Below are 25,567 nucleotides of genomic sequence, written 5' to 3' on the forward strand. Positions count from 1 at the left end.
AAAGTAAAAGCAAAAAAGAAGGCAAAAGAAAGCAAAAAAAGGCAACAGTAAAGCAAAAGTAAAAGGAGAAAATGGAACGGGTAAAAACATACTTGCAGGTGCCACAGAGACTGTGCAAAGAAAAATCTTAGGGCTCAGTGTAAAGATAGGGACGTGCCCATTTACTATATCCTTCCTATTTAAGTATGAAACACCACTCTGGAGAGATTCTGTGACATCTTTTGGTATAACTGGTTTATCTGTTTTGTTTGGTGTTACGCCTTCTTCAAACCACAATGCCGTTATTCCAATGGTATAGCCTACTTGCAGTCAGTTCCAAAGATCCTCATTTTCCTCAGTAAAAGGCGTTTACAAACTGGAGCAAGTCTAGGTAAGGGCCACCAAGATTTTTAGGGGGCTGGAGCACACAATATATAAAGACAGGCTGAGAGAATTGGGTTTGTTCAGCCTAAAGAAGAGAATGCTCGGGGTGGGGAGGATCTTACCACTCTCTACAACTACCTGATCAGAGGATACAGAGGAGGAGACAGACCATCCTCGGAGGTGCACACAGGGAGGACAAGAGGTAACAGACACAAGCCAGCATATGTAGAATTCTGAAAGGAAACTACTTTTTATCAGGAGGGTGGGTCAAAGGGTGGAACAGGAGCCCAGAGAGGCTGTGCAATCTCCATCCCTGGAGATATTCAGAACTTCGCTGGGCAAAGCCCTGAGCCACCTGATCTAATGAGATCTGCTTTGAGCTGGGCAGGATTAAATGACCTCCAAAGGCCCCTTCCAACCTAATTTATTTTGTGACTATGATCTAATGACTTATCTTTTCTTCTAGTTTCCAAGATACCTCTTATAATATTGATAGTTTCAGTTAAAGCAAGGAACTCTATATCACTAGACTTAGCTTTTGCTGTTCTTTGTAGAAACAGCCTCTGTAAAAGAAAAAAAAAAATTTTTTTTCACTCTTGTTGCAGACAAGCTGTCCTGAAATACACAGCCAAGTTGGAGAAACGAGAGCATAATGATGCTGACCCTCCTCCCTGGGTTGGGTACGACAGGAATGGTAACACACTCACCTTCACCAAAAAACACAAGTTAGAGCTTGAATAAACAAATCCTTCAAAATGAAAAATTATACAACATCTTCTATAGTTCCACTTATTTTTCAATAGAACATAAAAAGAACACTAGAATATTTTTCTTAAAATTAATAATCCTTTAATAAAAGACAACTTTTTTGCTGAATAAGTAAGGATACATTGTAAATCTTTCTAGTAGGAGCATGTGTGCCTTCAAGCAAGACAGCTGTACTGAAAAGACATTGCTAACTTTCAGATGTTGATTCAAGCTGTCTTCATTTTTCAATAATTGGAAGTTTTTGTAGTCTCATGCAGAGTAAACAATAAATAAATGTATGTGTGTTTGGGATTCTCATTTGTCATGGAGGTCTTTCCTAGGACATAAACACCCTGAGTTCCCAGAGTTGCACACTTCACACAACTGTTTGTCATCAAGAAGAGTGTTTAAATGACTACCTATCTGTAATACACAGCTACAAATGCACATCTAGCACAGTTCTCTATTTTTAAGCAGTCACTTGCACACCCACAGCACTAGTTCACATAAAGGACTTACCAGGCTCAGAATTCAACTCTCCAAGCCAGTTGAAGTTTACATTTTCAGATCTGAATTGTAGACTAGCTGGCAGCTGATACAGTCAAGAGAATCAAAGATAAAGGAGCACAGATGATGAAAGAGTTAAAGGATGATTTTTCTCCTGCTATAAGATCATCTTCTCATCCAGTGGAGAAAGAAAAGGAGCATACCTGGGATTTACTGCTGATTCTAATTACTGGAAACTCACTAATCTTTCCTTGTATAGAGAAAAATATAAAGTTTCACCTTATTATAGCAGAACAAGACATTACTCATAGGTCTTTGGGGAAACTCCCAAAGATTTGTCTTTCTTCAACTCATTATTGACCTTTACAGTAATGTTCTAAGCTGGTCTCAACATCTACTAACTTGGAATGATTTTAATCAGAGTAGCTTTAGTGGTAGCACAAATTTGCTTGTTACTTAAACTTCTTTAAGCAAATAACTAGCAATCCTAATATTTAATTGCAACTAGTTTTAGAACATGAATGCATTAGTTTGCTGACATTTGAAAGTGCAAGAAAGAATATTTTCTTATGTTCTCCCTTAAATTGCTGACGCAGCAGTCCAACTGAGTCAACTGAGGCTGATGGGCTTTGTATTCAGGATAAATCAGGGCAATTGAAAGGACTCTGTTTTGTGAAATATCTACCACATTGTTTTTATTTTCAAGTGCAGTGTGAATTTAGAAGTGATTCTTGTACTTTGTGTCTGCAGCAGTGCACAGAAAATATTACTTTGAAAAAATTTTCAGGAAATTTAAAACTTTTACACATTTATTAATTTCACATCTTTTAACAGTAGTATAATAATAATTAGCAATAACTAGTAATATTATATTGATTTTAGTAATAATACAGTAATGTTTTATATATTAGTGTATGTGTTTATATAAAAATAGATATAATTTGCCATATACATCAGTGCCAATCCCATCCAAACAGTACATGCAATGGGGAACAGAATATAGTCTTTAACCAATTTGAATTAAAGTAAAAATGCTGCCCGTAAGTACTGGAGTGCATTAGCAAGAGGCAATAAAACTTTCCATGGGGAAGGAGGAGGTCATTTTATGATGTACCATTATGATCTACAGTATATACAAACATTCATGCATTTAAAACCTTTGTTGACACTATGAACTCTTCTTTGTTTCTCTCTATCCACTCAGTTGGCAGGAATTATTACATTTCAGATTTAAAACACAAATTTTAGTACTTGCATTATAAGGGACAATATATAAATGGAAAAGTTTTTAAAAGCTCAATTTACTTTATTGCGTGTTTATATTACGGTAACACAAAAACCTCCAGTCATGGTCTCTTGGTCAGGGCATACAAACCTTCCTCACCTTCCTGCTCTGCTTTTCTGCCTCAAAGAGCTTACAGTCCTGTCATGCAAGGCTGACAGTATATCACTAGAAATGTAGCAAATACCCAGATTATAGTTCTCATTTATTAGCTCAATACTTCCATTCTTTGATAACTTTTACTTTAGGGGAATGTTCATATGTTAGAAGGACTCTTATCTGAAGTCCAGTTGGTGGAATGTTCTCCCCTGAAATCAGCCAGACCCATTGCACTTCTGAGTGCTTATTTTAAAAGCTTTTCTTAGCAGATGGACAGTGGTACACATAGCAAGACTTCTTGTTTCTATCCACAAATAAGAGGCCCATGATGACATGGAACAAGTTCTATAATTTCATGTAGGTAGTTTTATACATACAGTGCCTATACATAAGGCAGAAATTGCTTAGGGGTCAAATGCCAAACAAGACGACCAAATAAGAACTACAGTTCCTGAAGTGGTTTTATCCTATCCATGATATAAATAATTTGGTCGAAGAAAATTCTCAGTATTTTGCATAAACCAATAAAACTCACACAGTAATGAGACATTTCATTTAAAAATATAAAATAGCTTGCAGAGCATGTGACCTTGGAAGTAAGTTTTCATATTTTCAAATATCGTGTTGAAAATTTCTTTTACGATAGCTCTGAACTTTTGTTTGAAAGTTACCAGCTTTTAGACTGGCTTGGTAAGTGAGTCGAGTTATACAAATTCTAAATATGTAAGATCTTGTAGTTCCCAAAGGGTATGAAAAGTAAACCAGTACCATACACCCGTTAAGCACCAGCCATTGTCATTGGTAAATGTTGGGTTAAAAAGCCCTCATTTTCAAAATTGTTTATATCTTATGATAAGAATAGGTATCAAAGTTTCATAATATTACAGAAGTGTTACTTTATGATCCCTTGATTTGATATCTTTGGCCTAATTTCACCTTTAAGTAATCTTCAGCTTGACAGACTGGATCCAGCTTTGGCTTTTAAGAGACACTTTGCCATTTTGTGCATCAGCCTTAATCCATTTGTCTTTTTCATTCCTCTGATTCATGTGACCTGAAAAAGAGTTCTGCTTAGTTTAACGTGACACGCAGTGATCATCATCTTCACATCAGCTTTTTTCAAGCTCCCTCAAAATACACTGCAAGACTTTATTTGGTAGAATTTATGCAGTTTTAACAGGAGTTTCTGTCATTTTCTTCTTGATACTGTTCTTCACATTCATCCTTTCCCATAATATGTTATCAAAACAAATTTGTAGCAGTGTATTTTTTTATTATATAATATCATAGGTTTTTATTATGGGCTAGGAAATATACATACATTAAACACTGCTCTGGCTAGGTAATTTGGAAAGTTTTCAACTCAGTTGCAAACACGGACAAGAAACATGGGTAAGATCTGATTTACAGGATGACCAGACATGTTGCTACTACTGTTTTTCTATGCTAATGGCTTAACAAAACAGAAAGGTCTCCATCATCTACATGTGTGACATTAACTTAGTATGCAGCATCATACTATAAAAAGCTCACTGTATAATGGACAAAGGAGATAATTCACCATTATTCTCATTTTACAGTTAAGAAACCGAGGCCCAGAGAGATGAAGTGACCTTCCAAGTTTATACAGAAAATTTATGACCAAATTGGGAATTAAACTGAGATCTTTTGAGTTCCAAATCAGTGTCTTTATCAGAAGATCAGCCTTCGCTTTGGGTTATCTTTACAAAATATCTTTTACTGTTATTTTAGAATCTGCTGTTGCACAAACACTAAGTTTAGAACTCATTTGAGCCTGGCAGAGCCTGAGGGATGGCAAGGAAGCAGCGCTCTGAAGCAACTTTGCAAACACGCTCTGCTCTGACCTGTAACACAGCTGAAGTGAAATTCTGGCCGTGTCAAAAGCAATGGCAAGACTCCAGCTGACATCACTGCCTTGGTTTCCACAACTCTAGTCTACAGGCCAGAATTTTTCAATAACGTTTCAGCTCTGTGGTACTGCTAAATGGGATTAGTTTAAGATTATGGGCCAAACCACATCAATATACTAGCAGGCCGAGATATTGTCTCAAGTACAGGATTTTCAGAAGAGTCCAACACTGGTGCAGTTCTCCCGCTGAATGAAGAGGTATTTCAGTATCCTTTGTTAGCAGACCCCAAAACGCCTTCAAGGATCTCCTTGCAGATGTCCTAGTACAATTTCTGCACTCCTCACTGAGACTCCTGTTATCTTGAGCAACCACACTGCACACTTACTGTATCCTTCCTACTAAAAGGCAGCTGCAAGAAGGTAGAACCCACAGCTCTACTCTCCATCTAATTATGGACTTAAATCTATGAAGATTATCATAAAGTTGGAAAAATGTGATCTGTATGAAACCTGTTACTGCTGAAACTTTGATTCCCCAGAAAGATTTTCTGAACAACTGATTTGCAATAGCATTGTGTCAGAGAAACAGAAATGAAAACAAAAATCTGTCTTTTAAGCAGCGATAGCTCTTAAAACATGAGATCAGGCTGAATTTTAAACAGGAAGTACGTCCAGGTGTCAAAAAATGAACTGAAAAAGAAATGCAAAGGAAAATTATTTCAGCCGGTCCCTTAACAGAGTTGTAGAGCAGTGAAAATGTAGCTTTTTTTTTTTTTTTTTTAAAGGAGCGAGGACACAACAAATGTGTAGGACAGGGACTGATTTCCAGAAACTGCAAATAGTAGTGTTTGGTCCCGATCATTTCCTCTCTCTCATTTTTGTCACTCTCTCTTATACTCCTGTAGAAGGAACAAATGCTGAAGCACAGAATAAGCTGTACTGATGAATAAAGTTTCATGCACTGCTTGCTTCCTGCTACAGCTTAGCTAACAAGTTAGAGTTTTAAAGAAACACAGAAACAAATTAATCAGGGTTGTTTCAAAGTTGAGTTATTGGCTTAGCTCTGCTTCTCATTTTGTATTTCCTATGTGAACGCAGGAAAAATGTTTTGTTCCGTATGCTTCTTTTGGAGATTTGCCTGTGAAGGGAATGCAAAAATCAAACTCCCCACAGTAAAGTCAGTATCAAGTTCTGCTCCCTAGCGTTGCGGATCTTAAAACTATTTTAATGTTATTAAGCCTATTGCCAGTAGCAGGTTCAAATCATACTTAAGATAATTAGTTTTGTGTATTAGGCTCCAATCAAGCAACAAGTGTTCATTGGAAAACTGTTGATCAGAGTTTGGTTTTAACTATAATTACTGCCTGTACTGTGAATACCATGAGAGTGGATTTTGAGGATGAGCTTGCTAGCATGATCAAATCACAAAAGCCAGCAGACTTTTGGATTGTTGACAGGAAAAGAAAGGATTTCATTTCAAAACCCATCAGTCAAGACAACAGTACGAGTTCAGAAAGAGCTAGATGCAGCGGTGTGTGACATGGCCACATTTGCAATTTAACAGCTAGGAAAAAAAATTTCTATGCATGTCTAACAGGCAGAAAATAACTGTGTAGAGTTTTCCAAAGGTAAGTATTGATCATTTGTTTGTTTGCCTTCCTGAAGACTGGAGAAGTTAAAAAGAATTCTACTTTCAAATAATAAAACATATAAAAATGGGCATATTTTAAATGCAAAATGAGAGCAAAACTACTCCAAATTAAAAAATCCTTAATGTGTGAAGGGATAAGACAGGACAAGTTTTGAATCCCAAGAGAACAAATTTTTTCAGGAGAAAATGTGTGCAAAATTAGGAAATTAACACTTGCAATCAAGATTCAAACCTTAGATTCTTCAATTTCAAAGCATGTATAACTGTTAGATGGAGAAACATTATTTTAACTCTAAACTTATATTCTCATCTGTTCAGAGATAACCTAAGGTTGTTCACTAGTATTGTTAGGACTGTGGTGTGTCTCCAAAAGACTGTGAGCGGCTTGAGTTAAATGCAAGCTGAAACCAATAAAAATCTGTAGGATAGCATCTTATCTAATGTGTTTTTAAGAAGTTGGATGAACTTGCTATTTGACTAGAAGAAATGTAATCTTTTCCAGATACAACCTAGGGTTTTTGTTTGCTTTTTAAAGATACTGCTTAAGGATCAAGGCTTCACAGAGGGACAGTGTTCAGAGGGACACTGTGAAACTATAAAATAAAGTTCTTCCCACTCAATTCTAGTGGCAAAGATTCAATAACAATTGCTTCTAGGAAAGACGGAAATTTTTGAAGAGAACACAGAAAATAATCACGGTCACAACAATAAACAGTGCTGCTCCTGGGATGAGAACTAACTCCAAACACAACAGAGATGAGTCAGCTGCAAAGTGCTACGCTTCGGCAGCTGCTATGTTTCAGAAGAAAATTAAGTTTCAAGCACTGCCATGATGCAAAAATCTTTCAGTTATTTCCCTTTTAACGACTGGTTGCTTGCCTCATGTCATTCACTGCCCCTTCAACTGTATTTGGGTTTAATCCTGGAACTCTGTGCAGCTAAAAACATATAAAGTAAGTAATACTGAATTCCAGATAAGAAAAGCAATAAATACATCCATAAAGCCTTGTACGTGGCACCCAAGGCTCATGCAATCAAATCCTCCTTGCACACTGGTGAGCTGAACTTTGGAGAAATCCTAAAGGGCGAGCATTTCATAGGCAGCTCTGCCAGGACCATGGGATGAGGAGCCATTCTGTGTCTAGTGAGAAATCAGTTATTGCTGGAGGAGATTATGGGAGGAAAATCTGTCTAAATCCCATACACATTTCAGAGGAGAATCCAGGCTTAATATCACACACACACACACGAAACCTTTATTATTTCTGTCTGTGCTTGAATGAGTGTCTGTCCCTAAGGAGAAAGGTGTCTTTCATCACAATCTATCTGGAAACCAGAGTGAAAAGACTAACTAAATTCATGGAGAAACCTGAAAAGGCAGAGATAAGACAATACCTGTCTTTTCAAAAACACCCAGTAATTAGGCAAGTTTGGTCTTTCCAGAGGCATGTGAGGAAGAAGGTTGTCTAAGGAGTTCTGATATTGGTTCACCCCACAGAAGGAGGAGGCAACAACTATCTGGAAACTTTCACAGGAAAAAAGGGTTAAAGAAAACAAAGAGAGATTCCTCTCCATGCCCAGGTTAGAGATCTGAGGGAAGGTATAAGCTGATGTGAAAGAAGATATTACCTGTGTGCATAGTTACCAGAAGGCAAGGCTCTGAGAGGGACTATTCATATGTAGCTTAGGAAAGCTATACTGCTGTAGATGGGTGGGATTAGTAATAAAAGCTAAAAATCCTGTTAAGTGCTGCAAATATTGTAATGCTGGATGAAATACGGAGCAAATATGTCTCCTGTTCTTGAGAGAAGACAACCATTCCCAAACAACACGTACTTTGTAAGAGGACAGAAAAATATGAAGGAAGAGGCTCGTTTGCCAATTTGAGAAAGGAAGAACAGAGAGACACAGTAACCTGCAAAGACAAATATCCATGGCCACCAAGGAACGCCTGCGACACTGTGGGACTTCCACCAAGGTAACTCATGCAAGCGCTGAAAACCAGATGGAGTAACAAGTGACTGCCAAAGTTGAAATCTCACTCAGCACTAAGCAAACTGATGGCATCAGGTCAAAGGTTGCTGCTGAATATGAACCTGGAACTAGAACTGCAGCCTAGGACGGAAAAAGATCTGGAACCAGATCAGTCCTTGGCACCACTCAGAGCTAGAAGATTTACATGGTGTAAAAACCTGATTATATTCCAGGCAGTTTGATTTGGAAATTGACACCATGAGCTACAAGGATCCAAAGAAAGTCGCTACATGATTGCAAGACTTCTTCCAGTGAGCTTACAGTTGTCAACACATCAACTGGCAATGCAAGTGGGGGGAACTGCCCACTGCCTGCATTTGTTTACTCCCCAAATTTATCCACTCATATCCTTCATAACCTGCCTCTGGAGTCACTTCAGAGTAGGTGGGAACAGATGGCCACATCAACTTAGGACAAGAGAAAACAGGGCTGAAAGCAATCTCCTGAGGATCCATTATATTTAACTTGATGTGCTTGTCTAGCTTGTTTTTCAAAATCTGCAGAACTGTAGATTCGGTAGCCTCTCCAGACGATTACTTACTATCAGAAAGTTTATCTTACTATTCAGCTAAGTTTTACTGCCCGTAAAGTCTCCCATTACCAGTGGACAGAGAGATGTTTATTCCTTTCTCTCTGCAACAACTCCTTACATACTTGAAAAGTGTCTCCTCCCTCAGTCTTCTTTTCTTTAAGAAAAAACACTTTTTTACATCTTCCCTCATAAATCACATTATTTAGGCCTCTGATCACGCACTCTCCTCTGGAGTCTTTAGAGTTGTCAACATCCTTTTCGAAGTGCAGTATGCAAAATTGGAGACAACAATCAAGCAGAGTATTACTAACGCCAGGTAAAGCCAATTGATTACAAAGATCACTTCTGTTAACACACACTATTATGATGTTTATTTTTTGCAATCATTTAAGATTACTGTTTCCTGTTTAACTGATGTTTCTGTTGAAATATTCCTTCTGTAGTGACTGTACAGGTAATTATTCCTACCTTAGTACTTTGTACTTACGAAGAACTTACTGGACAAATGGCCTGAAAAAGTATGGAAATCAAGATCGAATTTTAATCCTGCCCTTCAACAGGCTTGTAGCCTCTTCAGCTTGATAGTCTCCTAAGCTTCTTTTCTGCTTAAATATTTGACACGTATCTGCCTACTCTCCTTCCTGTTAGCATACATAGTTCCAGAGATAGCTAATAATCTCCACAGGCTGCTTAAATCAGCTGATTTAGGAATACATGCAGACTTGGAGAAATGGGGAGGCACAGACCTCTAGCAGCAAGGGCTAGGGGTTAGGCTACAGAGCCTGCTGATAAGCAGAATCCTCTCTTCCTGCACTCTTTGCCAGGGGAAGGAGAAGAATGTCCTGACATGATTACCATTATAAATTTTTGGAGTTTGTTGAGCACTCTCAAACTAGACAGCCTAACAAATGCTTTCACAGGAAGCTGGACCAGTGCTTAGCATGAACAATCCGCTTTTATAAACTCCATTATATCATACATACTACTTTCAAAAGTGTCCACTGATGTCAGTGAGAACAGATGCCTTCTCCTTGCAAATTACTCTGAAGAGTACAAACCCTGGCAGTGTTCTCTACTTCCTTCCCGTGGCAAGTGTCCCAATTCTGCAGGAAAGTCCCTCCTTCTCCTAAAAGGAGCAAAATGCCTTTTTTACACCCTCATCACTCTGCCTCTGAAGCGCTCACTTCAGCTTCATCTTCTTGCTATGACTAAATTCAGGTCTATTTCTTGGCTACCTCGCAAAATCCTGGATGTGACTGTCAGTGGGTTCACAGCCTGTTTTCTTCTTCCATCAGTGTGGAGGTGGGAGTCTTGAAGCAAGGTGATGACATAAGCTGTAACTGCTACAACAGCAGCAGGGAAGGCTTTCCTGGAGCAGGAGGTAGACTAGGTACAAATTTACCCAAATCATAAAATTCTACCCCATCTTCTCACTGGAGAACTCTACCGTCTCACACTGCACTCCCAGAGGCAAGTAAAAGCCTGAAAGCAGCCAGTTCCTGCATTAGCCACGTGGGAACTGGCCAACTTCTGAAAAGCTGCCTATTTTTAAATGAACCTTTGACCTCAGAATCATAAAAATCTAAATTATCATCCGCTTATGATACAAGTTTTTTTCCACTTTGCAACATACCCTCTCCTCTCCCCCTTTTATATTTCTTTAGCTGCAGCAGAAGCACAGCTATAGACTCTGTACCTAAAACTCCAGCAAAAAAATAAGGTTTTCATGATATAAAAATGGTATTAGATGATTTTAAATGATTTCAGAATCAACTTGTACAAGAAAATGCTTAAATATCAATTCTGTGAAGAAGAGATTGTCCAGAGTGAGGGGACAACTGCTTGTCCTGCAGGGAGAATACACTGTCTCTACGGGATAAGGTCAAGAGAAAGAGAAGCAGGAAGCGTCTCCCCTGCCATGCCAAAGGATGCTACTGCCTTGGCCAAGAAAGGGCAGGCCCTGTTTTCAAAAGGGTAAGAAAGGAGCAAAGCACATTCCAAAGCCACCTACTTCATCTCCCTTCAGGTTTCTAGCTTCTTATTGACTAGCAAAGAAGAAAAGGGCAGGAGAGAGCTGCTATAAATCATTGGTTACATTATGTGGCCCTAGTAATCAATGAAGCTAAATGCCTGGTATAAAGATGGATGAAGATATACCACTTCAGGCCAGCATTACATTAGTTCAGTTGTATCTTGCTGAAAATACATTTCAGGGTCTAGTTTTCATTCATCTGTATCCAGATAAATTTAGATCTATATTTAATTGTTTTTGAGGAATGCTCTAACCTCTTTAAACAACTGATAGTCAGTGGCCAAAGGCTGTTGTCTGTGTGTAATTCTCACCAATTTCCATAGCTTTGGGATATGCATATTTGAGGGTTAACTAATCAGAGCTGCTTCTGGCCTAAACAGACAAAATCATTTGGACGCAGAATGGTGGGTTGGAAAATTGCTTCTGCTTCAGCGATGACTCTCCTACATAAACACTGACTGGATCATGAAACCAAAAAAGCAATTCAGCTGTGTATATTTGAAACATTACTCTTATCTTTAATGTTGCCAGAGTAACAAGATGATTGACCAGCCAGAGGTCCCATTCACTGGGAAATGTGGTGTTTTACTGCTGAAGTGATACATTGCATGGAACTTTGCTTGAATCTGGGGTCCTTCCAAGTTTACCAGCCTGAGGAGTTTTAAACATGGTCTTTAAAAAGTTGTATTTAATAACTATTAGTAAATTTAAGTGCTAGTTACTGTTCAAGGCAGGAAGAGATATGCCTATACATTTCAAGACTATTGTATTACATACACAGGCTCCATATTATGTTTATGGAGGAATGCTTCTAACATTTCCTAACTTTGGGATTATCATTTTTATGTAGGGGAAGAAAAGAAGTTTTGCATGTATTTCCTTAGATTTTAAAGCAAAGAAAAACCAAAGCCTCATTCAATCTGTTTTCATATCAGGTCACACTGACAAGACACGTTCACAAGGAAAGCTGGAGCCTTCAGACCCCTTACACTAACCTTGCCTCTTAAGCAGATGGAGTAATTGGTAACAGCAACAGACATAGCTTCTAGATGCACCAGTCAGGAGAGGAAGAGGGAAATATACACCCTGACAACAAATTGTACAACTTTAGAATAAAGCAGGGAACAGCAAGAGTTGGGGATTGCCAAGTTCAATTTTAGAACTGGTAGAGGAACGTTTCCAGTAATTACAAGGGGCCTTTCCACATACCCTCTATTCCTCTGCACTCCAGCTCCTTCTGTTCTTTCCTGGCCATCTCCCACCCAGCATTTCTCAGCCCATCCTGCACTGTTTAACATTTAAAATGTTTATTTATAAATATGCCATACGCACCTTTTATTCTGTTTTTTTGACAGAGACACAGAGAAAACTTTTCAGTAGATTTTCAATAGACATAGATTGTCTAAGCCAACAATAAATTCTAGGAATGTTTTAAACAAATTAAAAAGCCATGGGTCAAACTCATACCCTGGTTTACTTCTCCCAGATTCACTGGAATTATGCTGAGGATGAATTTGCCTCTAAGATTTTTGTTAGAGAAATAGTCACTTGTATTCACAAGTCATTTACCAAACAAAATGAAAAATCCATCTAGTAACGTGGGGAGTTCACTGGCACAAGCAAACCACTGCAGCTGAAACAGACCAAACAGGAAGAGGCCAAGAGCAATAAAACCCCAAGAAAATGTGGATACCTTTGACTAATGCCAGACAGACATTTACTGAGAGCCAAAATTAGTAAGCCTTACCACTTATAGTTACGTGATCATCTTTGGAGGCACTTTGTGTTTCTTCTAACCGGATCTCTGAGCTCACATCCACTTTTCTCCCAGACAATTGTAAATAAGCTTTGAGAGAGGCAGGGACCTTGACTGTAATAGAACCTGGGGTAAATTTAAATGAAAGATAGTTAGATTAACATCCAGATCAAAGAATGAAACAGGCAACAATTTAGCTAACTTGAGGCAAATCACCCCATTTTTTAAGAGTCTTCAGACACAGTAATCTTTCTTTCTGTCTTGGAAAAAATAAGCAAGGATAGTTTCATTTATCATAACCAGAATACTATATATAACATGCATAAAACGGTGCTACAGTATTTCCTAGCGGGCATGGAAGCTAACACTGATGTATAGTGCTAGCAACAGCTCTCACTAGAAGACCTTACTGCAAGGATGATCCTGGGAACCTCGAGATAGGAAGAAAATATAACAGATCGAGAGCATTACTGCTCCAGCTTCATTTTCTGGTCATATAGATCCACATTCCTGAGTAAGGAAAAGGGACTGGACTCGATGATTAACCCAGCTACTGCACGGCATGTTATATAAATAACGTAACCATCCTCTGGAACGGTCAGATGCCAGTGACGTCCTGTTAGTGATAGCAGGTGTCTTGCTGTACCGCGCAGGGCCAGCTCCTCACAGGACTGAAAAGATGCAGACTCAAAAGTGACCAACCGGCTTAGAAACTGTATCACTATAAAATGTAATCTACTAACAAAGTCGCAGCTCTGGTGTTCTGTATAACTCTACTTTTGAGATTAAAAGCGGAAATTCTGACTTCTGCTTCTCCTAAACATGAACTCTTTATGCAGCAGACTGAAGGCAACTGCTGGGCCACAAGTCTGCCAGCCTTCGCCCTATTTGGAATCACTCAGTCACAATGTTTGGAAGTTGTGTCTCACATATTAAAACTAAAAATAGCAGAACTCAGAACACGCTTTCTGTATATAGGCTCTCTAGTTTCATTCACTTCAGAAAAACATTTAAAAGTTTCTTTAAATATTCCCCATAAACCCAATCAGGACATGATCAGAAAACTGATATTAAAACATTTATGCAGCAGTCAGAAAGCAACCCTAGCTATGAAATTTAAATTCAGCAGAATCAGCCGCCTCTAACAGTCCTGACGAACAAATAACTGCCAGTATAATCTAGGCCTAAATTCTGCTGGATGCACAAAAGCTTTAGCATAAGGAAGGGGAAAGGGCTTCATCTTTGGGTGCTCCTTGGAGAATAGCTCCATGATGTGACTCAAAACACAACACACATGCAGCTGATTTCTCACGAATGGGACATTTTCTGCTCAGCAGTTGTCAGCAGTTACTCTGAATTTACAGGGTAAATGAAAACAGAACTTCATCAACTTTGCCTTTACTAAACTATGCTGCCAGAACAGATGTCAGGCAATGTTTTGAAAATAACATTAATTATTTTTTTATTAAATACATTCCATTTTACTACTCAAAGAGATGCATGTTATTATTGACTCAAAAGGTAACTAAGAAATCATATAAAAATATACTTCTTCCCACAAATGGAACGAGAATAACACATACAGAAGAATGGCACACAAGTGACTTCAACACATTTCCTTCATTATTTTCCTTCTAGCTAATTGCTAGGTTTTTTTACCAGGAACTGCCAGGGTGGCATCATCTCACACATAACCAGAGAAGGTACCAAATAATCACGCTCATTTAAAGTATCCAAACCATCTGACATGATGCCCAAGTTGAGTATAAAAACCACTGTAGAGTGGTTTTTGCCAAATTGGGACTAACAAAATATAATCAGGGCTTTCAATGGAAATAAGAAAGAATGCTAGGGAAGGCCTTCTCACCTCTATTTTTCTGCTTTCCTGTTTAAGTTTAGAGTCTCAATACATGACACCACATTTCACCAGGAAAAGGCAGGAAAAAAGCAGTGTAAACTGGTGATGTTTGTCACTCTGCACACACATATATCAGCACCATGGAATAAACTGTACTGAAAGCAGAGGAAGATTGCAAAAAAGGCAGTTCCACAGAATTCTGCTGGGTAGATTGTCATTAAAAAACAACAAAAAAAAAAATCTGTAGATCTATTTTAAATATTCTTGTCCTCTACAGAGTTTACTGTATTGTAAGTTTTTATATACATTTTCTAATGATGAGGTAAATGAGAATGTAGATAACCAACAATCACTAAAAACTAATTTTTTCCAGACATATAAACAAAAAACCTCATGCCCTTTCTTTTATATCATAGGTTGCCACAAAAAACATTTGTTCCAGTTTGCTAACCTTTCTGGGATTTCAGATCCACTTTTCTCAATTGACTGACAAAAACATCTATTGCCCCATGCTGTGTAGAAGCTTTTAGACTTCCATCTGAGGAATCTAAAAAAAAAAAAAAGAGAGAAAATAAAAGGACTGTGTCTCATTCCTCTTTTTAAATAAAAATTTACTATAATCTTTATTCTTTTTCTTAGTTTCTGGATGTGCATAGAGAAACACAGTCAAACTTTCAGAGCTAGCTAAAACAACAAACCCAAACCTGACTGAATCTTGCCAATTTTACAAAGTGAAAATATTCATGGGAGAATGCACTTGACTAATCATAACCAGGATGTCTAGCATTTATACTCTTAAAGCTTTCCGTATAGTTTTAGCATTAAACAAGTTGAATTAGAGCTTTTCTGATCCAAGATCTCAAGCACAGATGTGTAAGGTCAGAGTATGTAACACTAAAAACACGAAAAGGGGTTATTATCCCATAACTAAAACCGATTTCTTTGGAGTAGAAAACAGTAAGGAGGAGGAAAGTGGCCAGTCCCTGTTCAGCCAGCTGAGAAAGTGACACCATCTTTTGGCTAACAAGAAAACAATGATAAAAAGTAGAACTGGATGTGAATGGTTTTCCCATCTCAACAAATTCTATGTTAAAGAAGTTCTGTTCCAAACCTGAAGAAAAAAACAAAATCTTCATTAATTGAAATTAATGACCTGGAAAGAGAGTTTTACTTGGCTAAGTCACAATGAAACATTTTATTGATAATTGTTATAAACATCCTTAAAAAGTTTCAAAATGAAATTCATACTGAAGCAGGAAAAAAAATCATACCAATTAACCTCTCGGGGGGGGGTAATAATCAATATTTTCAAATAAAAGCTATTTTTGCAAATATTCCCCATCAGATTTAGTAACAGCCAATCAATTAGGCTCCACACAAGCCTGACAGATTTGCTTGCAACAGATACAGGAAATATCCAGTCTCTAGCTTTTCTGTTTTAAACAAAACATGCAACTAGCTCCTTTATCTGCACTATGAAGAAATAAAGAGACTCCCGATAGGATAGTGACCCCTTCCAGGAAAAACAACTGCTAACGGTCTATACAGCACCCTCAGCTGACAGTACTTTACAGAGACCAAAGATTATTTAATGAAACCTTCTTCACTACCAATCTTCAAATGCAAAAGCAGCTCTTCTGAGATTCTTCATCATGGAAAGTTGCCTTCTGCAAGTGTAGCAGTGGTACTACAAGACTGAACAGGGCTATCTTTTCCAGGTTTTTTCAATTATATAAAAAAACCCTAAAATTCTAAATTTGTGAGGGAGGATGGATTCTGTTTGCAGGAGGAGTGAACAGGATAAAGAATGCAGTAGGGAGGCAGTAGGCACAGATTCACCAAGGCACAGACTTACCTGGAAAGTAAAAACACTTGAGCCATCTTTGCCACCGCTAAGTGAAAATTCTTGTACTAGACACCGAATGCTTTGGGAAGCACTGTTTTGGGAGGGTGGCTTACTTTCTACCTGCCCACATCTTGCTGGATTTTGACTCCCAACATACACCACTGATCAGGAAGTTTGTTATGATGGAAAAAAAACTATAGGAAAGTTTCAAAAACACTGAGAACTTTGGCAGCATTAACCAAACATTACAGCAGACTTTACAATACATGTTTAGCTTCGATTTATGGAAGCAACATGAAATATACTTTACGGAAACAACTGAATATGATTTATGATTTCTGGAAACAATTTTATAGTTATGATATTAAATACATAGATATGCATAGATATGAATAAGAATACTGAGAGACTTAAAGTTGGCCATCACTTCTGCAAAGTCTATTAAAAATGCTGTTCAAGTTTCAAGTCTCTGTAACTCTTAAACAAATGAGAAAGAAAAAAAATGCAGGAAAATGGAACAAAAAACAGCCAAGACAAGGTTAGATAACCAAAAAATTAAATAAATATTTCAACAAGAAAATTTATTCTGTATCAAATAACACAGTCTGATAGGACAAAATGCATAACTGAAATAATGGAGACAACATATGACAGAAAAAAAAGCAGTAAGACAATTTATTTTTATATGTAAATACATACCCAGCTTTAGCCAAGACTAATGTGAATAACTGAGGATAAAAAACATGAAAAAGAAGTGGATACTTTAAATTCAGAATTTGTTAAGGACTGACAACTCAAGGGGAAATACAAGGATGAACCGTTCTAAAGAAAACAGAACAGATGGTCACTCTTGAGCAACTTCAGCTATTTAAGAATTTGCTAGTACAAAAAAAATGCAGTGAAGCAAAACGTCCTTGATAATGTTTTGTTAAGCTTTGTGGAGAATAACTTTTCCACAACATGGACCAGCTTTGTTAGTCTTTTTAACTCATAAGAGCGGAAGCCTGATTCTGGTCCCAGATGGGCAGAGCTGTATGTGCCCAAGATCAAACTGGAGCAGTGTGTTCCAACAAAGACATTAATTTTCAATTAATTAAGAAAACTAAAAAGTTGTACAAACTGATACATGAAGCAGTATGCAGATATTATATTAACAGCTACATAAAGAAATATCCAGAATTCAGTTTTCATGGAGGAATCTTAAAAGGTGCTCTACAGAAAGCCCAAAGAATAGCAACACCAAGAAAAATGACAAGTTTTGACAGAATCTCTTCTGTTGAAACATCATGGCAGTTCCCTTCTTTTGAATTATAAAAACGAGAAGGCATCACAGACACGTAAAAATTCTTGATTTACAGTGAAAGATTTACATTAATACAGTGAAGCCTAAAAAAAATGTGCCACTACTTGCTTAGAAATAATCTTATGGATCAAACAAGAGGAGTTTTTTTCCAAAATGATCCATTCTCTACATCTAGCCTTTCTGCTAGTACGGTTTAAAGGATAATTCATAAATCAGGCAACTTGAGAAAGACTGCAGAACGACAAAACTGTAAGCTTATTCACAGCACTAAACATTTAGTATCTCCTCTCCCTTCATTTTATAAAACCAAAAAGATTTAAAGAAAGGAACGAACACAAGAGATCTTGCTTTAATCCAGGCAAAAGCATCTTTACTTTTCCCGATAGTATACAATAACTGACCTTACTCATGTTAAAAATCAGTGGAAAACTTTCATTAATTTCAATGGCAAAATACAAGATCTTTATTAAGATTTGGTTAAGGATAGCAGAAAATACAAGATTCCATCATATGTGAAGCATGAGGAAGATTTAATTCCTACTTAACTAGCTATCTCATATTGTTTGTTGATAAAGGTTGTTCAGGGTTTTTTAGTTCATTGTTCCAAAACAGTCAAATGAAAGGTATTACAAAAAACTAAAATATATACATGGAATAGACTAATAACATGATACTACTAAATTAATGTGTGAAAGTAAAATCATTAGCAGTCACTAAAACTAATTCCTAAAAGAATGCATATGGAAGTTAAACGCATTTAATCTTTTAAGCAGCAAGAATAATTCCTATTATTCTTAGACAACAGCTGCTTTTACTGTATGCTCACAATTTAAAAAATATTTTCTCCAGGCCATAAAATGTCCAAAACACCACAATCTACATTCAACACGAAACAAAGGGAGAAAGTCCCTCAACAGAGGGAGGGAAGGGGAACAGGGAAATGAGGACAGTGATGATAAAGCTAGGTAGTAACTCAGTAGATATTAACATATCCATAATAACAGACTCTCTCAATTTTTTAAAAAAGCTTTGATTTTTTCATATCCTGATACATGAGGGATAAAAATAAACAAACAAAAGTAGCTGCCCCTCGCCTGCCTGGAGAGCAGGCATGCTTAGTATAAAATACAGTATGGAAGAAAGCAGGCAAGCTTAGCAGCTTAGTACAGGATACAGCACAGAAGAAAGCCTGGGAACAAGTGAAAGAATTGTGTTTGTCATTAGGAAAACACAAAGAGAGACCAAGTTCTGAGATATGAGGTTGGAAGATGAAGGACCCTTAAAATGAAGGCAAGAACATAACATACTTAAAGCAGATAGCAAAGATTGTATCAATAGAAGAAATTTCTATTATGAGCCAAGTTTGTGCATGGATCATACGTTAAAAAAGTACACCTAAGAGAAGTAATTTTTAAGCAGGGACTGTAATGTCCTTAATGGAACTCAGAAATGGGGTTTTTAATTTAAAAATTCCCTGGATAACATATTCAAAGTTGAATACTCAGGGCAAAAATCACAGATGCAACATAACTTCTAGATAAGTTACACTGTGTATTGTTTTACTATTCGGTTATCCAAAAGTATTCTGAACACCATTTCTGTTTTCTGTAATCAACAATCCTTCTCAAAAGAAAATTTTGGCCTTCTATCTCTGTACTAGGGAATTGCCTTATAACGCCACACTCACGTCACCATGAACAGTCTCAGACGCCTCAGTTCACCTTCACATCAGGACTATACGCAAATACCAAGTAGCTGCTAGACAGGTTTTTGACAAAGTTGAAACTTTGTTCTTTATTGTTAGTTTTCAGTTATCTTAAAACAGTGAGTCTGTCACAGCAAGCCACAAAAGCCTTTAGGTCCTCCACTGTGTGGGCTGTCGAAGAAAGGGGTTAGAAGAATAAAACAAACTGACACTGAGATCTTTACAAAATGGGTTTTTTTGTTTGTTTCTTGGATCTCTACATGCAGTTTTGCTTTCCAGATAAGTCCCTGCTGCCTCTAACCTGGAGCCATTCCCCTCCCCAGAACGTGGAGGTCGCTTCCTCCCCTCAGAAGCGAAATAACTAGCACAAATTTCCTCATTTTTGACAATTTTGACAGTACCAAACCCCATAAAGATCTGCTAGCCAGCAGTATCCTGGGTTATATTGACTAGAACAAGGCCGGTAGATGAAGGAAAGGGATTATTACCCTCTACTCAGCACCTGTCAGACCACATCTAGGATACAGCCTCCAATGCTGGGGCTACCACTAGAAGACAGGCGTCAATAAACTGGAGTGAGTTCAGCGGAGGGCCACAGCGATGGTCAGGGACTGGAGCACTTGGCCTGTGAGGAAAGGCTGAGGGACCGGGCTTGTTCAGCCTGGAGCAGGGACAGCTTCGGGAGACCTGACAGCAGCCCCGAGTACCTGCGAGGAGCTCATCGAGGAGACAGAGCCAGGCTCCTCAGAGCGGTGCAGGGCAAGAGCATGAGACAACAGACATGGGTTCAGACTGGATATAAGGAAAGTCTTTTTCCCCTTGAAGACATCAAGAAGCGGAACAGTTAGCCCAGCAAGGCTGAGCAGTCTGCATCCTCGCAGGTTTTCAAGTCCAGATACGATGAAGCCCTGAGCAACCTGGTCGGACCTCACAGTTGACACCGGTTTGAGGAGGTTGGTCTAGAGACTTCCTGAGGTCCCTTCCAACTTGAATTTTCCCATGATTGCACCACACAAAATTTTAAAAGATTAGACCTGTACTAAAAACAAAGTATTCCATCACTCTTTCTAGGACTACTAAGATTTTTAGTGACCATTTTAAGTAGTAGCTTAGACAAGAAATAAAAATAGGCCTGGTTGTTTTAAATGAAAAACACATTTAAAAGCTGTATAGCATTTGTTCCAAGTAGAAAAATTCTAGTGCAGGGTTGGAAAACACAGTGTCAGAAAACACTGTGTAGAAAAAAGCATAATCATTACTTCCATATTTTAACAATGTCAATATCAAACATTACCAAGTGCTAGACACTTCAAATTGCAAAGTTTTGGATAGGGTGTCCAAAAAATAAAAATACATTTACATGTAAAAATACAAATATTCAGACATAATTTGTCTGTTTTATATTTAGAACAAACTGTTTTATCAGATAACAGAAAGAAAATACACAGAAAAAGGAGAGAGTGAAAGACAACAGCACCAGTTTCCAGTTTTAATGCAGAATTATACAAGAATACAAAACTGTCAATCTATACAATTGCTTGTTTTTTTCCTAGGCTAATACTCTGAAAAACATCAAGCATCTCAACTAGGAGTTAGACTTGTAAGTAAATCTTCCAAAAGCTAAGGATACATCTCCAAAATCCAGAGATGAGTACATTTTCCAGTTAACAAATAAAATGAATTACTAACTATATAAAACTACAACCTCAACTGGGTGGAACAAAAGAATAACTTTTCTATTTTCTGCTTTGAGAGCTCCTTTGAGAGGCAGAAGTTATAGAACTGAACTCTCTCAGACCCAGCAAGGTCCAGCAATACTGTCTCCTGCTACAAAATTTCTATTTTCTTGGTTTTGGATACGATGTATGCAATGTCAACTCATCTACATGCGTAGACGGGGAACACAATGTTGCCTCAAAGTTTTAGACTTGCTTTAGAAATATATATCATATTCTTCAGGATTTTCATTAAAGGAATAATTAATCTTTCTTGCAGATGGTCATAAGCATCCCAACGTCAGATTAGCCAAGACAGCAAGACCTTTGTAGCCCAAGCAGCAGCAGAAATTCAGAAAATCTATGGATGTAAAAAGGCTCAAGCAGTGAAGAAAGGGTTTTTGTTAACGGCTTTATTAAGAGCTGGATGCCGACCTTCAGGCATGCAGAGAAATAGGTATCTACATGCCTATGAAAATCCAGCCCAGAAAGTCAGAAGATCTGCCTTTTTCTTCTTATGTCTGTCACCAAATTTCTGTCAATATCTGGCAATCCAGCAAGCTATCCTGTGCCCTATATTCTGCATACATGAAGGCTTCTACTTCTAAACCTTTTCCAAATTTTTTTTTTTTTTTTTTTTTTTTTTTTTTTTTTTTTTTTTTTTTTTTTTTTTTTTTTTTTTTTTTTTTTTTTTTTTTTTATTATTTTTAGTTGTTAAGAGTTGATCCACTGGATCTTAAAAGACATTTTGCTTTTGAAAAAAATCCTTAATAAAAAGAATCTAGATGGGGTTTTACCCTCTCTAGGAAAAAGTTAAGTATAACTAATCCTCTCAGAATTGAAATCTGAAAAATAAAACAGTTCAACTGTCAGATACTTCCTAATGTTTAAACTGAGCTTGATTAAGGAAAATAATCATCATTTGTTGGTGGAAATAATTATATCCTGTGTTAAAAAAACATTATTTAATAATTCTCACATTGCATGAGTTTGTTTAACAGAAGGAAAAACGGAGTAACAAGCTGGATTTAAGTCTGTGGTTTAATGACTAACTCATGTATTGCATTCATTTTCCAGGGATGTTAATATAGATTGTTTAAAAGTATAAAAAAAGTTATAATAGTACAGCTCATTGCTGCAAGATGCTTAGTACCGGGGTCATTATCATTAGCAGAAGACTCTGAGATTTGGGTCTGTAAACATATTTACAGAAGAGGAAATCCTTCAGGATTTCATTAAAGAGACACTGAATCTTGTCTACAGTTTGTTACTTCAATTTTCTATCAGAGAAATAACTGGAATTAGAGTGTTGCACTTCTGTGTCAATGCACTGTAAAAAAAAATAAATAAAAAAAGGGGCCTAGTATTTTCCTAGCATAATGTAGTAGTTAATATGATATGTTATCCCACTGTAGAAAAGCTCAATTTACTAAAAAATAAATTAAAAAAAATTTAAGAGCTACCTTCATTTCATTGTGAAAAACAATGGCCAAAGTAGTATTTAGAAATACTGTTTTATAAGTTTTCCCAGAAGCTTTTTCTTTTTTTTTAAACACAATATGTAATTCACCAATGATTTCATGATGGTATACGATACAAAAATAAAACAAAGCTAGCCTTTGAAAATAGCAAATATAAGATACAGAACAAGGTTAAAAGGCAAAGTGATTACATCTGAAGTACACTTAATTTTCTTCTCATGTCCTGATGTCCTCTCTTAATCTATGAGAGGATATCCAGCCTCAGTCTAATACACAAAGCCCAGTGGGTGTTGTGGCATCAAGGGCTAGAAGGGCTCCTTCCCTTGCTGAATCACCTCCTTTTCTAAAAGTTAACTATTTGCAGGAAAGGAGAAAGGAGAAGGGAAGAGTGGGAAAGGACAGTATTATCTTAGAGATAAGGCAGAACCTACCTACTGTGATGCTCCCTGTTTTGGTCTGCAGGGTGGTGTTACCTATTAGAGAAAGAAAAGGAAAAAAAAAAGAGGCATTTTAATGTTAAAAGCAGATTTAACTGTTTTCTCAAATCATAACAAAGATTAAAGGAGTGTGATCCCATATACACAACAGTATTATGGTTGTAGTAGTATATTTGACTTGCATATAAAAGCATAATAGCATAAATAAATTATACTGCTTAAACACTGTTGCTTTATAAACAAACAAAAAATCAACACATGTGGCTAAGTAACAGTGAAATGATTCCAGACAAAAAAACACTGAATAAAGCTTGAAGGCACAGGCTGGGTATGGGAGAGAGAAAAGCAAAGAGGCATTTTGAGGCTATAGTCCATTATTTTATTTTAGGCCAATTTTTTTTTTCCAGTTGTTCAGATGACTGCAACAGCACTATGGCTGATTAAAGTAGTTTAATAGGATGAGTAACAAAGGAGTTACACAGCCAGCTAAACAAAATAGCACCCATCTGAGAGAGACGACAGACAGAGTGAGTCTGTGTGTCCAGACACGCACATATGTTTATGTAAGCCTAGAGAGTCTGGAAAAAAAATCTGCTCTCCAAATTCGGGATGGGGATTTTCTGCTTTAGCCTGAAGGGCTACTTCCTGGCCAGCTGCCTAAAGAGTCCCTGAAAACTGGCTACTCCCTCCAAACTTAAGTGCATGATGACCCACTAGAATAGTTTTCATCGACTTCATCAGGATCCAAGTGTGTTGGGCTGCCTGAAGCACATCAAACAAAAGGCTGTACAAAGCATAAAATGTAGAATGGGCTCTTGCCAAACTTGCCAGTGCCTGTTCAGAGTAACGCATAGTATTTCATCCTTAAATTTCATAAAATGAGCGCTCCTCTTTACCTACGGCATCACAAGAATCTGAAAGGATGAGAGAGATATCTCATAGCAAAAGAGCCATCTGTGCTTGTCAACAGTCTAAAAAAGTTGGTAGAGCATTTATAGTTCCATATATCTATACTGTACATGTACAATTACATCACAAACAAAATGCTTTAAATGAAAAAGCTAAACCACAACAGTTGGTTCCTATCACCCCTTCATTTTCCCAGGAGAATAACAGAGTGAAAAACAAGATTCATCACAGTAATTTTGTCCAATTTTAATTTAATAATACATGGTATTTATGAAAAATTTCAGATCCTTTGGAAGAGGCCTCTAAAATTTGCAAGGGGATCAAGTTCTGCTCCCAACATCTTCTGCAACGACACAGCAGTAAACAGACATTAGGGTCGAGCGCATTCCATCGGTATGGCCTGCAGTGTTTTGCTTAGTGGTCCATGGACTGGAAGCTAGAAAACCAGCCTGGTATCAATAGTCTTATATTTATTGTTCCAAGCACACCCTGAACAAAACATTTAGTGGCTCCTGCATGCCAGAGTTGAAACAAAACCATTTTTCAATGGACTTGAAAGAGGTTTGGCTTTACTGTTCCYCCCCCCCCCCCCACGAGGTATGCACACTATATAATTATCCAACCTTTTCCTCCCTCTTTTCATTCCTAGTACTTATTTCTGTACAACCAACAACAAAAACAGTCCTTGGGTTTTGTAAACTAGCAAGTCTCCTGGAGCTGAAGCTACATTACACAGGGTCTGAATATAGCCCCTGCAACTCGTGGATTTGCTGGTCTGTTCTTCATTTTTCTCATTTTTTGCTTTCTGTTTTGTTAAACAGATCCCTGAAGAACATTAAACATTTAGAGATCAAACTCCTATTAATCACTTACTCATATGGCAGATATGCCATATGTAAGAGTAAGAATGCACACCCATATTATGTTGATAGGTACAGGCCACATATTTAGCTAGAAGAGAAGCTGCTTTTAAAGCAGATAGGAATTTCCTGCTGCACTGTGAGCTGCAATGCCTACAGACCATGCATAAAAACATACTTTCGGTCATGCAATTGTCCCATGTAGATCATCACTTAACTTATAATTTTTAAGCTAACCAACTCTTTTTTCAGATACATCAGGGCAAAGAGGGAAAGACCTGACCAGAGGTTACTGGTTTGATTATCACATGCAACTGAATTCAGCAGTGTAGTGCAGTACTATAAAAATCAAAATTAATCTTTTCAACAGAATATTGACAAGAATGGCTCGATGTTTCATTGTGGTTTTTTTTATTGAAAGAAATAGTTACAGTCTTTCCTATCACATATAAGCTTTGCTTCTCCATAAGCACTGTAAAACTTCCAACTATAGTACTGCAAGTCAGGGTTAAAGACCAAGGGCAAGATAAGGCTTTGGGGGTATAAACAAAGCCATCACTTTAGACTGTATTATTTCTGA

General features: G+C 37.4%; 2 protein-coding genes across 2 annotated transcripts in view; one reads left to right on the plus strand and one right to left on the minus strand.

Annotated features, from left to right (window-relative positions):
• FBXL13 (F-box and leucine rich repeat protein 13) overlaps positions 1 to 1,104 on the plus strand; it is a 96,888-nt gene extending 95,784 nt beyond the window's left edge. Inside the window, exon 20 of the mRNA XM_026067693.1 lies at positions 969 to 1,104. Within this exon, the coding sequence (XP_025923478.1) occupies positions 969 to 1,104 (136 nt within the window). The remainder of the gene's footprint in view (positions 1 to 968) is intronic.
• The window catches only part of FAM185A (family with sequence similarity 185 member A), a gene marked incomplete at its 5' end in the record, with an annotated part of 64,704 nt that overhangs the window by 16,736 nt on the left and 22,401 nt on the right, over positions 1 to 25,567 (minus strand). Inside the window, 4 exons of the mRNA XM_026067695.1 lie at positions 3,935 to 4,052; positions 12,865 to 12,999; positions 15,183 to 15,278; positions 23,213 to 23,254. Of these exons, the coding sequence (XP_025923480.1) occupies positions 3,937 to 4,052; positions 12,865 to 12,999; positions 15,183 to 15,278; positions 23,213 to 23,254 (389 nt within the window). The remainder of the gene's footprint in view (positions 1 to 3,934; positions 4,053 to 12,864; positions 13,000 to 15,182; positions 15,279 to 23,212; positions 23,255 to 25,567) is intronic.

The sequence above is a fragment of the Apteryx rowi genome, unplaced genomic scaffold, assembly GCF_003343035.1.
Source record: "Apteryx rowi isolate R43461 unplaced genomic scaffold, aptRow1 scaffold_261, whole genome shotgun sequence".
Classification (NCBI taxonomy): Eukaryota; Metazoa; Chordata; class Aves; order Apterygiformes; family Apterygidae; genus Apteryx; species Apteryx rowi.